This window comes from Penicillium antarcticum, assembly GCF_028974205.1.
Source record: "Penicillium antarcticum strain IBT 31339 chromosome Unknown utg000002l_segment0_segment0, whole genome shotgun sequence".
NCBI classification, from domain to species: domain Eukaryota; kingdom Fungi; phylum Ascomycota; class Eurotiomycetes; order Eurotiales; family Aspergillaceae; genus Penicillium; species Penicillium antarcticum.
The window spans coordinates 3,218,763-3,233,367 of record NW_026695300.1 but is presented as its reverse complement, the minus strand read 5'-3'; the positions used below and the strand labels follow the sequence as shown (position 1 = coordinate 3,233,367).

At 49.6% G+C, this 14,605-nt stretch overlaps 6 protein-coding genes across 6 annotated transcripts; 1 reads left to right on the top strand and 5 right to left on the bottom strand.

The window, feature by feature from the left end:
• Positions 1 to 165: 165 nt before the first annotated feature.
• On the bottom strand, positions 166 to 1,725 carry N7508_002186 (proteasome regulatory particle base subunit RPT2; the record flags this gene model as incomplete). Its single annotated transcript, XM_058460252.1, has 4 exons — positions 166 to 419; positions 474 to 1,536; positions 1,593 to 1,658; positions 1,723 to 1,725. The coding sequence occupies 4 exons, from the start codon at positions 1,723 to 1,725 to the stop codon at positions 166 to 168; spliced, it is 1,386 nt and encodes a 461-aa protein (XP_058323784.1).
• A 728-nt stretch (positions 1,726 to 2,453) lies between these two features.
• N7508_002185 (uncharacterized protein) lies at positions 2,454 to 5,059 on the top strand (the record flags this gene model as incomplete). The annotated part of the gene is made up of 5 exons (XM_058460251.1): positions 2,454 to 2,714; positions 2,779 to 3,059; positions 3,112 to 3,275; positions 3,638 to 4,026; positions 4,106 to 5,059. The coding sequence occupies 5 exons, from the start codon at positions 2,454 to 2,456 to the stop codon at positions 5,057 to 5,059; spliced, it is 2,049 nt and encodes a 682-aa protein (XP_058323783.1).
• Positions 5,060 to 5,265: 206 nt separating this feature from the next.
• On the bottom strand, positions 5,266 to 8,593 carry N7508_002184 (NRPS-like enzyme; the record flags this gene model as incomplete). Its single annotated transcript, XM_058460250.1, has 3 exons — positions 5,266 to 5,703; positions 5,764 to 8,232; positions 8,285 to 8,593. The coding sequence occupies 3 exons, from the start codon at positions 8,591 to 8,593 to the stop codon at positions 5,266 to 5,268; spliced, it is 3,216 nt and encodes a 1,071-aa protein (XP_058323782.1).
• Positions 8,594 to 9,840: 1,247 nt separating this feature from the next.
• Positions 9,841 to 10,236, bottom strand: N7508_002183 (uncharacterized protein; the record flags this gene model as incomplete). Its single annotated transcript, XM_058460249.1, has 1 exon — positions 9,841 to 10,236. The coding sequence occupies one exon, from the start codon at positions 10,234 to 10,236 to the stop codon at positions 9,841 to 9,843; it is 396 nt and encodes a 131-aa protein (XP_058323781.1).
• Positions 10,237 to 11,270: 1,034 nt separating this feature from the next.
• On the bottom strand, positions 11,271 to 12,466 carry N7508_002182 (uncharacterized protein; the record flags this gene model as incomplete). The annotated part of the gene is made up of 3 exons (XM_058460248.1): positions 11,271 to 11,760; positions 11,838 to 12,169; positions 12,302 to 12,466. 3 exons carry the CDS (start codon positions 12,464 to 12,466, stop codon positions 11,271 to 11,273), a joined length of 987 nt encoding a protein of 328 aa, XP_058323780.1.
• Positions 12,467 to 13,094: 628 nt separating this feature from the next.
• Positions 13,095 to 14,573, bottom strand: N7508_002181 (uncharacterized protein; the record flags this gene model as incomplete). The annotated part of the gene is made up of 1 exon (XM_058460247.1): positions 13,095 to 14,573. One exon carries the CDS (start codon positions 14,571 to 14,573, stop codon positions 13,095 to 13,097), a length of 1,479 nt encoding a protein of 492 aa, XP_058323779.1.
• Positions 14,574 to 14,605: the final 32 nt, after the last annotated feature.

The window sequence follows — 14,605 nt, the reverse complement described above, 5'->3', positions numbered from 1 at the left end:
TTCACGGGACTCTCAATACTTTCTTTTCTACACGCAGAGAATACAATTGAACAATTGCCCATGGAGCCATTTAAATTCGTCCGATTATTACAATACACAAATGACCTAGTTGGGTCTCCCACGCAAGCATTCCGGCACTTGATCGAATTAAGCAGTTGCCAGAGCTTACAGGTACAGACCCTCCACAGGGCCACCGTCCTGCTTCGTCTTCATAATACGCTCCCGGGCAGAGCGGAAATCTTCCATCTGAACTCTCATCCGGCGCTCTCTCAGAGCCATCAAACCAGCCTCAGTGCAGATAGCACGAATATCAGCTCCAGAGAGATCATCCTTCTGGTTGATAAACTCCTCGAGGTCAACATCGTCACTGAGAGACATCTTCGACGTGTGAAGGGTGAAAATCTTCTTCTTGGTGTTTTCTGGAAGCTGTTAGTGAACCGATACAAAACAAGGTACATCAGGATAACACCTACGGTCTGGGTTCTCGAAGAGAATTTTACGATCAATACGACCAGGTCGGATCAAAGCCGGATCCAGAGTCTCGATCTTGTTGGTAGCCATGATGACCTTGACATCACCACGGTCATCGAAACCATCCAGCTGGTTGAGAAGCTCCAACATGGTTCGCTGAATTTCACGCTCACCGCCGGATTGCGATTCATAACGCTTAGTACCAATGGCGTCAATCTCGTCAATGAACACAATTGAGGGAGCGTGTTCAGCGGCAACCGAGAAGATCTGGCGAACCAGACGAGGACCGTCACCCAGATACTTCTGGATCAACTCACTACCAACGATACGGAGGAAAGTAGCGCTGGTCTGGTTGGCGACAGCCTTGGCAAGCAGCGTCTTTCCCGTACCGGGGGCTCCATAGAGAATAACACCTTTGGGGGGCTTGATACCCATCTCCTCGTACAGCTCGGGGTGTAGTAATGGCAACTCCACGGACTCACGAACCTCCTGGATCTGTGATTCCAAACCACCAATGTCGGCGTATGACTCCGTGGGAGCTTTGTCCAGCTTCATCACTGACACAAGAGGGTCGGACTCCTCGGTCAATACACCGACGACAGAAACGGACTTGTGGTGTAGTAGAATACTGGCACCCGGCTCAAGGAGATCTTTATCAACGAAGGACATGATCGAAACGTAGTACTCAGGGCCAGTGGCACTCGAGACAATAGCGTGGTCATCGTCGATCAACTCTTCCAGGTTACCAACCCCCATGGGGCTGCCTCGCATGTCATCAACTCGACTCCGCTCATCAGCGTTGCGGTCATCCAAGTCACCTTGACTGCTGGGATCTTGAGAAGCCTGGGCCTTGGTTTTGCGCATGCGTTCCATATTCTCGACGTACTCCTCTTCTAACAACAGGTGGTCGTGGACCCGCTGCATGCGAAGATAACGTAGCTTGCATCGCGAGGTAGGGTAGATATCTGGGAGTTTAGAAGCAGTGCTGGGACCGGCAGCCTTGCGCTTCTTCTTTCCGATGCGAGTGGTAGGTGGTGGGGGAGGTTCGTATCTAGGCTTGTCCTTCTGATGAAACGCGGTTTTAGCGCCAGTGACGTTAAAAGAAACGAGTCAAATCATACCTTCTTGTCCTTGTCATCACGTCCATCGCCACCGGGGCCGCCGCCCATGTTAGATTGTTGTTGACCCTGGTTTCAAATGTCAGTTTATTCCCACGGCTGACCGAAGGCGATAGAAGGTTGAGGCACTCACCATGTTTGTCAGCCACTTGGAGGGATACAATTAGGATCCCAGTGGTAAGATAACAGACTGAATGGTCGTGTGAGTCCCGAGCTCCAATGAGTTGGAAATGATGGGAAATACAACGTGGAAGGGATGGGTTGTGAATGCAGGTGTTGGTGTCGCCTGGTCAGTTGCTCGGCGAGCTTCCAGCTGTTGTCACTCGTCACATGACATAGTGGCCTCAGGCCTCAACTGCGTCATCTCTGCCTCGATGCCTGAACTCACTCGACACTTCGCAGCTTGAACATTTTCGCGCAATCGAGGATATTCGCATTCCAACTGAACGGTATACAGGTATTAGTCTAGCCTGACTGGGCCTCAAAGGTATACTCTCTCCTGAAACCCTTGCCAACCAAATTAAGTCCTACTTGAATTTGTTAATAGAGCTCATTTCCTGACATAGTTCCCCTCCATTTAGTGAGATTCTTGTCTATCTCACGAGTTTCCTATTGATTTTGGAATGAAAGCCATTCGATACCATATTTACCTTGTTGCGTATTCAATTTCAAGCTTCTCTAACATGTTTTTTCATATTAGTACCATCATACTTGCACATATCTTCAAACTCCTAGCCGCGGCATTCCTCCCACACTATCGCGCATCTATCGACTAGACGACACTATATATTATATATACTCTCACAGCCCCCAAAAGAAGAATCCCTTCTTCCTCTCCTACCTGGGTCGAATTTATAAACCACCATGGCCAGCAACCGCACTCGTCGTGTTGGCAAAGAGATTGCCGACATCCATGCCGACACACATTCCCAGGTCATGGTTGAGCCCTTTGGAGACTCAGACGATATAACTCACCTTCGTGGATCATTCCCAGGACCACCTGGTACTCCATATGAAGGTGGCACCTACACAATCGATATCAAAATCCCTACCGACTATCCCTTCCGTCCACCTACAATGAAGTTTGAGACTAAAGTGTGGCATCCCAATGTCAGCAGCCAGACAGTCAGTATTACCATGAATTCTGTTTTGGTAAATAATCACCTTGATGCTCATGTTGGATATCTAGGGTGCAATCTGTCTTGATACATTATCTAGTGCCTGGTCACCAGTACTCACCATCAAGTCTGCCTTGCTGTCTTTGCAATCTTTGCTCAGCACCCCGGAACCCAAGGACCCACAAGATGCTGAAGTAGCCAATATGCTTCTCAGAACACCAAAGGAATTCGACCGTGTTGCCCGTGAATGGGCAGTTCTCTACGCTGGCGCCCCGATGAGCAGCACAGGAAAAGGAACTGGCGCCAGCTCCGATGAGGCGAAGCAGGGTACCGGTGTTGATATTCTGGCGAAGTAAGTTATTTCTCTATCATAACTCGGACATGGCTGCTCACTTTGGTAATAGATATGATGGATACAACAAGGATTTGATCGACCGTTTTGGCAGCATGGGTTTTGATGTGGAACAGGTTGTAGCTGCTTTCCAGTTTGTCGATGCTCCCCGACGAGGAGGACAGGATTATGAATTGGAAGAAGGTCGCATGGCAGATATTACTGCTCGACTTCTTGGTGAGTGATGTATAGTCTGATGTCTGCGACGAAATAGGAATAGCACATAGATGGACAGACTGCATTGGGTAGCTTATGCATCGCTTTGTGAATTGCTCTCTCAAAACACATGAAATCTCACACATCTTCTATCCTTCTATTCATTTAAATATATTTGGCTCCAGGTTAAGGTTTGGAGTAGGGCGCCAGTCGGCCGCGATGTCAGGATCCTTATCGATAAGAACTACCCTCTCTCCAACTTCAGACGCTCACCGTTGCTCGTCCGTATACTTCTTTGATAATTACATTCGAATTCAGCCAGATCTAATTCTGCGCCCATCTGCTACGCCAAAATTTGCACGTACTTCCTTGCAGTATCCCAGCTCCTGATCACGGTCGGTCTCAGCCATCAAGCTCAAAACAAAAAAAGGCGGGCGCCATGATCGAAGACGACATCTACCGTACCTCGTCTCAATTTCGACTATGGTCTTACACTGAGGCTTCTTTGCAATCACTTCGAGCCACCACAAATGCTGTGGCCAGTGAGCGTGTGCGGGCTGCCTTGCGCAGGGCTCGCGAGACTCATCTGTCGGCCGCATCCTCTGCACCTGGCACGCCGCAGCCGGGTAGCGATGTGGATGGCAAAAGCAGCGAAGAGAAGCCCATTGAGTGTTTGACACCGGAGGAGGAGCTTGTTCTGGTGCGGTATTATTGCGAGAAGACGCTGGAGCTCGGGGAGACATACAAGCCGCCGTTGCCAACAATGGTTCGGGTACGTCTGCAGACCGTGCTATTGCTGCCTTGCACGAGAACGGAATTTTAAAGCTAACCCACATATTCAATATGCCTAGGCTACTGCGATCCAATACCTTCGCCGCTTCTACCTAACAAACTCGCCTATGACATACCATCCGAAGTCGATCATGGCGTGCGCGCTTTTCCTTGCGACGAAGACCGATAACTACTACATGTCGCTTCGTCAATTTGCAGATGGTATTCCGGGAGACACAACGACAGAGGATGTTATTACACCAGAGTTTCTGCTCATGCAGGGACTTCGTTTCACCTTTGACGTACGGCATCCGTTCCGAGGACTCGAAGGTGGCATCATGGAACTTCAAGCTATTGCACGTGGCCAAGGACAAGCAGCTCCTCATCTACCACATGAAACTCCTGAAGACCTGCAACAGGGGTTGATGTCCATTGCACCTCCTCCAGTCCCATCATCATCAATGTCCGATCGCATCGCGCGAGCCCACGGCACGACTCGTGAGCTGCTCAAGACCGCAGCGCAAATGACCGATGTGTACTTCCTCTACACCCCCTCCCAAATATGGCTTTCCGCCTTTCTCATAGCCGATCGTCCCTTGGCCGAATTCCTTCTGGACGTCAAACTCGGTGGGCCCGTCACACCCGCCACAGCTACCCCCGATACAAGCCAAAATGGTCTCCAAAATCCTCTATATGAAATCCGCTGCAAGCTTCATCGCGTCTTGACCGACTGCACTGCTTTCCTCCAATCCTATACGCCACTCTCCTCCGACCCAGCCCAAATGAAGAGTCTCAAACGCATCGCAAAGAAGCTATATCATTGTCAAAACCCTGAGAAGGCGAACATGGCCGCCCAGAAGCGTGAATCAGCTCAGCCATCAACTGCCGTACAGAGCGAATCCGGGATGGCCAACTCTGAGAGTGAGTCGGAACGTCTAGCGAAGAAGCGGAAGTTGGAGCAAGAACAAAAGACTCGCGAGAGCAACGATGTCTTTGGACCCGAGCTGGTCACTCAGCGAACAAAAGAGCAGTAATAATCATTTCGTTAGAATTAATGTCTGACATTTACGATACACTTTGATCAATCACCACCAAATCTCATAACGGAGTTTTCATCACATCGTTCTATAGAATATCTCCCGAGGATGGGAATTACGAGTAGCATTTTTCCGTCTTGTCTCATGCCTGATTGTATATATAACTGGAGCCCGAGATCTAATAGTAGCTGGAGCAGGTGAAATTATATCTGCAAATCCGACAGCCACCCCTTCTTCCACTGCTGCAACCAGATATCCATCAACTTCTCGTTTACCGCATTCATTTTGCGCATTGCAGCACTATGAATTTGAGCATTTGAAACCTCAACGTGTGGGTGCACTTGGCCTCCTTGGCCCTGGTGCGAGACCAGACCGCTGAAGAAATCCAACAGCTGGAGAGCAGGGATATTTTGCAGGTCATCGTGACTCTTTTCGCTGCTCGCTTGCTGTGAAATCTTTTGCAGGTTGGCCACCCATTCTTTCAGCGGCAAAACCTCCGCACCGCATGCCCGGGCGACAGTTGCCGCCAGACGCTCCCACTTGGTTGTTTGGGGATTTACAATGTGGAAGACCTCAAGTTCTGGGTTGCGTGCTTGAGATTGCGATTGGACAATTTGAGTTATTGCTTGTGCAGCTGTGTCCTGATTTTCAATGTCAACACGGGCCACTTGTTGTCAAGGTACGGACACTGTTCGACTTACGATTGGCACCCAGTCCACATTTATTGGACCCAAGCTATTTGGCAACTGACCAAGAGACAATGATGATTTAATCAGCGATGGAAGCCAGTCCCGAGGATTCCACATAGCACCAGTTAGCGACGAAGAGCCACCTAGCTGGCCAACACGATGAATGCTGATAGGGATGCCACAGCGCTGAGCGGTTATTCCACACAAAGTCTCAGTCACATATTTGGATTCTGCATAGCCCTGATGAAGTGTCACCGACTCGTCATGAAGAGTCTCTTGAATAGAGTGCCCGTGTGTCGCCCGCCAGCCACCCACTGTCGAGATTGACGAGATATAGTGGAATTGTGTAGACTGTGGTGAATCCTCTGTCAATTTCAACAGATTTCGCACTCCAGTGATATGCGATTCGAAGGTGGACAGAGGCTGATTGAAGTTCACCATCCAGGCGTTATGAATTACGACATCGACACTCTCTCGCACCCATTTGTAGTTCTGTGGCGTGAGGCCCAGGTATTCATTACTAAGAGAGGTTTGCCAGAAATGAACACGAGCTTGTTCCGATAGCCAAGATGCAGGAAGCTGTTTCGTTTTGAAGCTGTTTATTTGTCGAGATTTCGCATTAGAGGAGCGGTTGAAGCAGTATATTTCTGCTATTGACGGGTCTTTCAGCAGCTCATGGAGCAAGTAGCTACCCAGCTCCCCAGTCGATCCCGTTAGAACAACTGTGAGCCCTCCATTCCCGAAGAACTTGGCCTGGTTCCAGACTGAACGTGTCAGTTGTTCTGAACGTGTCCACGGGATATCCCCACTGTCAGTGTTGCTGTCACCACCACCACCACCACCAACGTGGCTGAAAAAGGCCTTGGCTAGAGAACGAACTGTTGCCAGCTCGTATATCCTTGCATTTGTCCATGAGATTTGTTCGCCTGCTGGATGCATCTGCTTTGATGCGTCCTGGATAGAGCGACCAAGCTGCATCACTTGCAGCGAATCTATTCCCAATGCGACCAAGTCATCATCAACACTGAAAGTGTTGGGCATTTTGATTACCTTGGCTACAAGGGTTTGAAGCCACTCTTGTATTGCATCCCGACTGGATCCACGAGGGTATTGAGAGCTGGATTCCAGCTGTTTCTTCCCCTGGCCAGGCGAATAAAGCTCATCAATTACTGCTTCATAAGCCATGGCGATATCCCGACGACGTATCGAGCCCTTTGCGGTCCGGGCGAATGGTTTGTCACGAGATGTAAATGCAAAATGGCCTGCTAGAATCTGCCCATGAGCGGGCAGAACAGCATTCGCCTTGTCCACGGTTGGCCATATGGACTTTTGCAGCCACTCTGGTGTCCAATCCTGGGGCAAAAGATCCCAGCGAGGCTCAACAAGGGCTACAGCTTGGAGCCTGCCCTTTCCAAAGACAGCAGCACCATCAACAAGTGGATGGGATTCTAACGTTTTCTCTGCGTCGATGGGGTTGAACTTCTCGCCGTTGCTCAACACAATAATGTCGTCACTTCGGCCTTCATAGTGCCACAGCCCAGGCTTAGACGGGTGAGGGCGAAAGAGATCTCCAGTGTGATATTCGGTCAATTCTGGATAGGTATAGAAGACGCCATGGTGCTCAAGTGACTCTGGCCGTGGGATGACAAGCTCCCAAAGGTCGTTTCCGACGTCATCCATGCGCACTCCGAAGGCTGGATTCCATTCAAGATATTCCCAGTCATCAGGATCCTCACAAAGAAGCGATGGGATGTAGGCTGTCTCGCTGCTTCCAAGAACGGCTTGTAGGCGGACAAGCTTTGATAACTCCCTGCCGGTCGATTGTGACAAGGGGGCTCCTCCGTAGCTCACGGCTTCGAAACATGAAAGGGCTTCGCGCCCTGTTTCGGTTGAGAATAGATCTTGAAGAGTATATGGGGAGAGCAAACCCCATTTGGGGGGAATTTCGCTTCTCATAATTTGCAAGAGAGAGTTCGCCGTCAGTGGCCGGTCAGGATAGAGCAGAAATGGCGTACGGTAATATATGCATTCAGACAAACAAAACATTCCCATGATATGAAACAAGGGCGAGTTGAAGAAGCGCAGCTTGCCCTCGTACTGCAAAAACAACTGCCCAAATTGACGTCCAGGCGGGAGTGGAAGTCTCTTGAAATTGTCCGTTGTGGCCCAAAATCCATAAGTCAGGACGACTGGCTTCGGAAAGCCCGTTGTACCAGAGCTGTGGATTATCATGGCGGGTTTATCTGCGATTTCGGAGAGCTTTTCGCTGTAAAGATACAGCTCTGATGGGGATTCTTGGAAAATGTCCCAGATTGGAGCCATAGACCATCTTTCGAAGCTTTCGGGTTGATGGGCTGTGAGATCGTCCAAGTTCTTGCGAAGTTGTTTCTTCTCACTGCCATCGACCACCACCGAGCAGTGCGTAGAGTCGAGCAGATGCTGATTCGCGGGTAGAGAATTTCTGGTCGACACGAGCAAGGCCTTCAGAAATATTAGCAACTATGAACAGGTCTCAACATTGCATGAAACTCACAACGTGTCCTGTCTTCATACACGCCAGCACAAATACGGCGTATCGGAGATCATTTGTCCCTACATACGCGAGAACATGTTGCTCTCCGTTATTCTTGCCACTCAGCTTACTCTCAATCCACCAGGAAACTCGGTTTATCGCGTTGAACAGATCCTTGAACGTGATATGTCGCCATTCATCAATCCTATCCTGGGAAACCGGATGGATACAGAACAATCTGTCGGGGTCTTGCTCGTTTATATCATCCACAAGTTGAGGCAGAAGCTGACTGGGTCTGTCCGCTTCCTTCTCAAGGTTCTTCAAGTTCATGATGATGAATGGGAGGACCAGACGAGGTTGAGCAATGAAAGTTCAGTTGAGAGAACTGCGATAAATGGACATTTTGGTCCAGCGAGCCCTTCAAATATACGTCTGTGGCAAACTCCATGAGCAGGCCATCCTATCTTGCATCTGCAAAAGGTGCGCAGAACCGACAAGCACAATATTGCTGATTATAGTAATCTACGAACCCCGAGAGGAACAGTTGCATACTCTTCACACCATCAACTTATTCAGAGAACCCTATGTTCTGGTCGATCTTTTTGCATTAGGATTTGAATACATGATGTTTGCCGATAGATGAAATCTATTGGATCTCACCAGTTCGATGAGGTTACACAATAGGAGTCATGGTCGCTTTGGCCCCAGTTACCAAAAGGGATTTATGATGTGATGGATTCCTCGAACTATCTATGCGCAGCGCCTACGAAGTCCGCCTGCATGTGCTAGCATACAGTTTCAAGCGCGCCTATTGGCCATTCAAGGAGCATGGCGCTCATCATGTCGGTGAAATCCGTGATTCGGCTGATATTTCTTTTTCTTGTCCCTTGTAGCGCACTGTAAGCGCAGTGTAATTTGGCCCAAGGCACTTGGAGTATACCACCGGCTAAGATGAGGATGATTCGGCCGGGTTGCCGGGGTTAGTCTCCAGAGCCATATCACATCGAGCTATATCTATGTTTGCTTTGATTTTCGTTATTTGGTTATCTCTCATAAGGATACCCACGTGCAGCAATACATGTACTAGCTATTGATGCAGATTGGGGGAACCACGAATCACACTACTCGTTGGGGCTTTAGTGATGTCGGCATAACTCAACAATTTCTTCAATGGGCGGTGTACTGATTTCTTTGTCCCTAAGTTGTAATTCATGCATGATGCCGATTTTGGCAGCGGTTTCTATCAAACAAACGAATGTTCGGTTTCACGATGTGATCGGGGAATGCTACCTAGGGTTATGAGCGCTCAAGGATCAGGCACGCTTCCCTCAGGCCAGGGACCGTTGACTAACCTTGCACTTTCCGAGAAGAGACAGATACAGGGTATTGATGTATTAGCCGTGAGCATCGTCTAAACCATGAAGAATATGCGAGTTGATAGCGCTTCTATAGATTAGCGCCGGGACTGAAAGCATTCTCTGACCCACTCGCAGTGCGTCATGTTTCATATACTCACCCACGCGGTTCATTGTCATCTCAACGGAGTGATGAGCTTAGCGCAATTCTTACCCGAAGATTCATACCGGTACCTTTTCGAAAGGCAAGCTGTTTACAAGTTCCTCCAACTCATTCCCCACAACAACATCGTTTCTATCGTCAACGGCAAGCATAACCGCTAGTTGGGCCAGGCTGCTGCTGATCGCAGTGCAAATGTCTCCCAGGGTCTTGTATCCGTATTTCCGTAGAACTCGACGACGATCAGGAATATCCAAGCCTCCAACCCGTCCAAGATATCCAATTTGCCCAGCGAGAGTAGCAAGGTCCCTTAGCTCCAAAACAACCTGGAGCCGATCGGGCTGTGGGCTCGTAAGAGCAGTAACCTGCTGATCTAGCCTCTCTGCCAACGTCTGGCAAAGATTATTGTATGTTTCGTTGAAGTTGGGTGGGATATCGTAGTTTGTAGGTTGATCCATTGGGTTTGGGATTTAAGGGGAATTGTTAGGAGAAGGGGAGTGATTCAAAGTTGTGTGAGGGCTTGCCTTGAGGTTGAGGATAAATGGCAGTGGTAAGTAAAAGATCGGTGGAAGTTCTTCAACCTTGTTGTGCTTTGAGTCAGTGTATCCGGTTGGGATGGAGACTTGAAAGATGAGAAGATTGCGCTTTATGATCTGCATTTTATAATCCCTCGATGACACAGGTACTTGGAGGTGCTTTTCTTTTGCAAATCCCTTGGTTCCTGAGACAAAGGTAGAGTCAAAAAGGTCACTTGGTAATATTCCTTTCCTTTTCATGCATTGTACACTCGCATTATGGTCATCGGAATATGTCAAAGAGCATTGAAAATATGTCGAGCCAGCTTTTGTTACAACAATGAGCATTGACATATAATCAAGCCGGACAAAGATGTCCACGAAATCCTTCGCACAACGGCCCTGGCTTTGTATTAGTGAAAATGTGTAGACGAGGAAGATGAATTATAGAGCTGAAGTTGTTCGGCATCGATGAATGGAAGACTAATCTACTACTTCACTTGCAGGGCCATGTGCTTGAGGATGTTGATGCTGTCTTTGTGGCGCCTTACGCTAACTTCGATGAGGCAAAAACACTAACAACAAAGCCGTTTAGGATGAGGGAGTTGAAGCTGGTGGCGTCTCAATGAGTTGTCATACACACCCGCGGATCTACGTATTCTACGTTCTACGACAAAAACACATGCTATGCAATACATCTATATTTTCAAAGTTCCAATCACCCCCAGGCAGGACATATAATCGTAATCTCGAGGCGTGAAAGCACAAGAGAAACATGAGATAGAAAACACAAGGGCTTGAACCTATTAAAAAAGACAGTGAAGCGCCAAACACCGCTTCCATGGGTCATATGTCATTACCAAGACAAGACGCAAATAGCACAAGTAACAAGCAAGACTTATCAAATCCTCCGGGTATTTCACTGGGTTCCAAAGCCTATCCACATCCTACAACCCTCCATCAACATCAATACTTTTTCAGCGCCCATATCCACTAACGGAAGACCCTCCATACCCAACAGAGGATCCACCATACTCAGTCGAGGCCCCAAACTCAGTGGGCGCAAACTGATCACCGGGTGCGGTATAGTGCTGTCCATGAGCACCACCGTAGCCAGTACTAGCGTTATAATCATGGAGAACGCCACCAGGAGCAGGAGCAGTGGGATCGTAAGAGCCATGCATCGCGGACCGGCCGTGTGCATTGCCCAGATCGTCCACCTCGCTCTGCTGGAGGAGGGCGTAGTCCTCGTCCTGATCGCCGCGGGAGGAAGCGGGCATGCCACCGCCACGGCCTGAGCGGAAGTCGTCCTCGTCTTCTTCAAAGTCGTGGGCTGGGTTTGAGGAGAAGGCGGCTTTGGTCTGGGCAGCGAAGGTGGGGTCTGAGACTGCGTCGGGGAGGGTTCCTGTGCGGCGGAAGTGCATAACGTTGCGGAAGGACATCCATGCGGTAATGGCGAATAGGATACTGTTCGGAAGAAAACATGTTAGCGTATTTGTTCGCGGCTACTCCCCAGGCCAGAACAAAGATGCAGATACACGTACAAGATCACAACACCAATGATAGTCGTCGCCTCACTAAGCTTACACTTCGCAGCAGAACCATAAGCCCAGTTGTCACAGCCAGACTTGGAAGAACTGCTATCATCAGTAGCCCTCTTGGTGCTCGACTTTGAATCCTTGTCACTGTCGGAAGAAGAAGACCCCTTCGACTTGCCAACGGCAACATAAGAAGCAAGACAAATCCAAGCACTAGCCCAGAGAATGGTATAGAGAACATCGACACAGGCAAAGGCGTAAACGTTTCCGAAACGGCGGGCGCGCGGCCACATCGGTACTGCGACTAGGTAGACGAGGCCGGGGATGCTGAGCCAGCACTAGATGCGAAGAGGGGCTGTCAGCAATCTCATCTTCATTCCTCAATACGGCCTGAGCCTGAGCCCGAGCGTGTTCTGTTCTGCGACAGCAAGACTCAAGTCGGACTAGGACTCTGGGTTTGCGCAACTCACCAGACCCCAATACCATCCCGTGCGCCCGTCGATACCATCACCCTTCGTCCAGATGGCGATAGTAAGCGCCCAAGCGATGAAGATAATAAACGCCTGAGCAAAATGCAGGTAGTTCTTCGTGCGTCCTAGGCTTCCGCCTGATGGGCGCGGCATTTGGAACTTCATGTTGTGCAAGGATTCGGTGTTTCAAGCATGTACATGTGATTTTTGTTCAAGGGATGGATGGAGTATATCGTTATTGCATTGACAGGGGATGTGTGAGATACGGGTTCAGATTGCTGTAAGGTGAGGTAAGGCGAGGCAAAGGTAAAAAAGTGACAGCGGAGGGTCGGGCGCGGAGGCTGTGTTTTGAGGCTCGGGAAATGTTCTGGTTTGTTTTGGTTCGTATTGCGATATGGCAATGTCAATGTCAATGCGAGTGTGTTATTTCCAGGGAGATGGTGAGGGTTGCGTCTGCAATCTCAAGTAAATTGAGAGGTTAAGCTTGGTCAAGCTGTTTCCACCGTCTACGTATGCCATCCCGACGATCATCGCCCAGGCGACAGCCCGTGGATCTATTTTCGGAAGGCTTGGCATTTCCAGCCTTTGTGGTATAGACCTGGGATAATCGTGACGCCGGTTATAGCATCATGCATTTACATCTGCAAAGCCTCAATTGGGCCCAGATGGGGTCCAAATCGATTCGAAAATGGAAGAACTTTGTACTTCAACGGTTCATAATATTCGTTCATAGTCACATTGCTCATATACACACACTATCATGCTCTCATAAACCTCATCGGTATCATCAATTTTACAAACCGGCCTCCCGAGTCTGCTTCACCAATATCCAGATCTCCCGCAGAGGTTGGTAGACATGAGCCTGCCACCACCAAGGAAGCGGATCTTGGAAGGAGAAGAGTGGATCTTTCCAGAACAATAGCCGCACAAATTCTGCCTTGGACAATCCGAGCACTAGAATTACATATCGGAGCCAGGAGGATTGGAAGAGTAAAGCCGTAAGTCGGCCCGCCGCGGAGAATCTGGAAAGAGATGTCGCACGCGAGGATGAGAGTGTCGGGGTCGTCTTCGAGGAAACATCAACCGGATCGGAAGGAAAGACAGAGAGATAGCCTGCAGTTGGGGATATAATATCCTGCAAAAGAGGCTCGACGGCTTGCGCGCCGGGTACACAGCCGGCAATGTACACGGCATGTCGAACAGAATGCACATCGAACTCCTCATCCACCATGAGCCGAACAGAGAGATGTCCGGTCAAGCGTGGACCGATTTTAGCAGCGAAAGTCTGCATGAGCTGATGAATTGCAGCAGCCAACGCCTCATCCAAGCGGGAAGTGCCCCATGGTACGGAATGCGCACTCGACAAGCGAACATTGATCGCTTGAACGTGACCACGGACCACGAGGATATCAGCAAACAGCTCGCCCAGCCGCGAATGTTGCTGCAAAATCCAAGGCCGATCCTTGGAAATCTGAATTTCACTGATACTAGTATAAGTCTTACTAGTCGTCCGTTTCGGCAAACGCATAGCCTTATCATTCGCCGACGGACTAGCGCGCAACATCTGGTAAGATTTCGACGGCGACCGATGCAAGATCTTATGCACAGAGTCGCGCGAAAGAACCTTGTGATACTCCAACACAGGCAGACCCCGCTCAATCACATACTGTCGAAAAGTATCCGTGTGACTGAAGCACGTCGCCAGCTCTGTATCAAAGGTAATGCATTTGCAGCTGGTCCGGCTCTCGACCACCTGTCGCGCTGTCGCGTCTTCACTGGGAGTAGCTTTAGGCGAACACGGGATCCAAATGTCCACTTTTTCGCGGTGGATGACATCGAGTAGTCTGGAAATGTAGTGGTCTTTTGGAATGCGGTAGAATGCTTGAAGGGCTTTTGACATGCTGGCACCAGATCGGATGGGGAGATCTAGATCGGTGACATCGGCTCCGACCACGCAATGGCCCTCTGCGGTCCATGCTCGTGCAAGTGCCAGAGCATGAGGGGCTCCCACGCCTGTGATCAGTACTGTTTTGGGATAGAAGCGGACGTTTCGGCGTGTTCTGCGACGGCTGGCTACTGATCGAAGATATGCTAGACAACTCGCGACGGCGAGGATGGTATTGTCGAGGAATAATAGAGAAAATGAGAGGCAGATGCGGAAGAGGTGCCAGAAAACGCGGATTGCTATTCCTGATGAAACCGAGGCTTTGGCGGATTTGATGGTCATTTTGAGCCTTTCTTTCACCGCTGGCAGGGGGATATCGCGGTTCATTTGGCCCTGGGTTGGCAGGGCTAGAGGAGGGC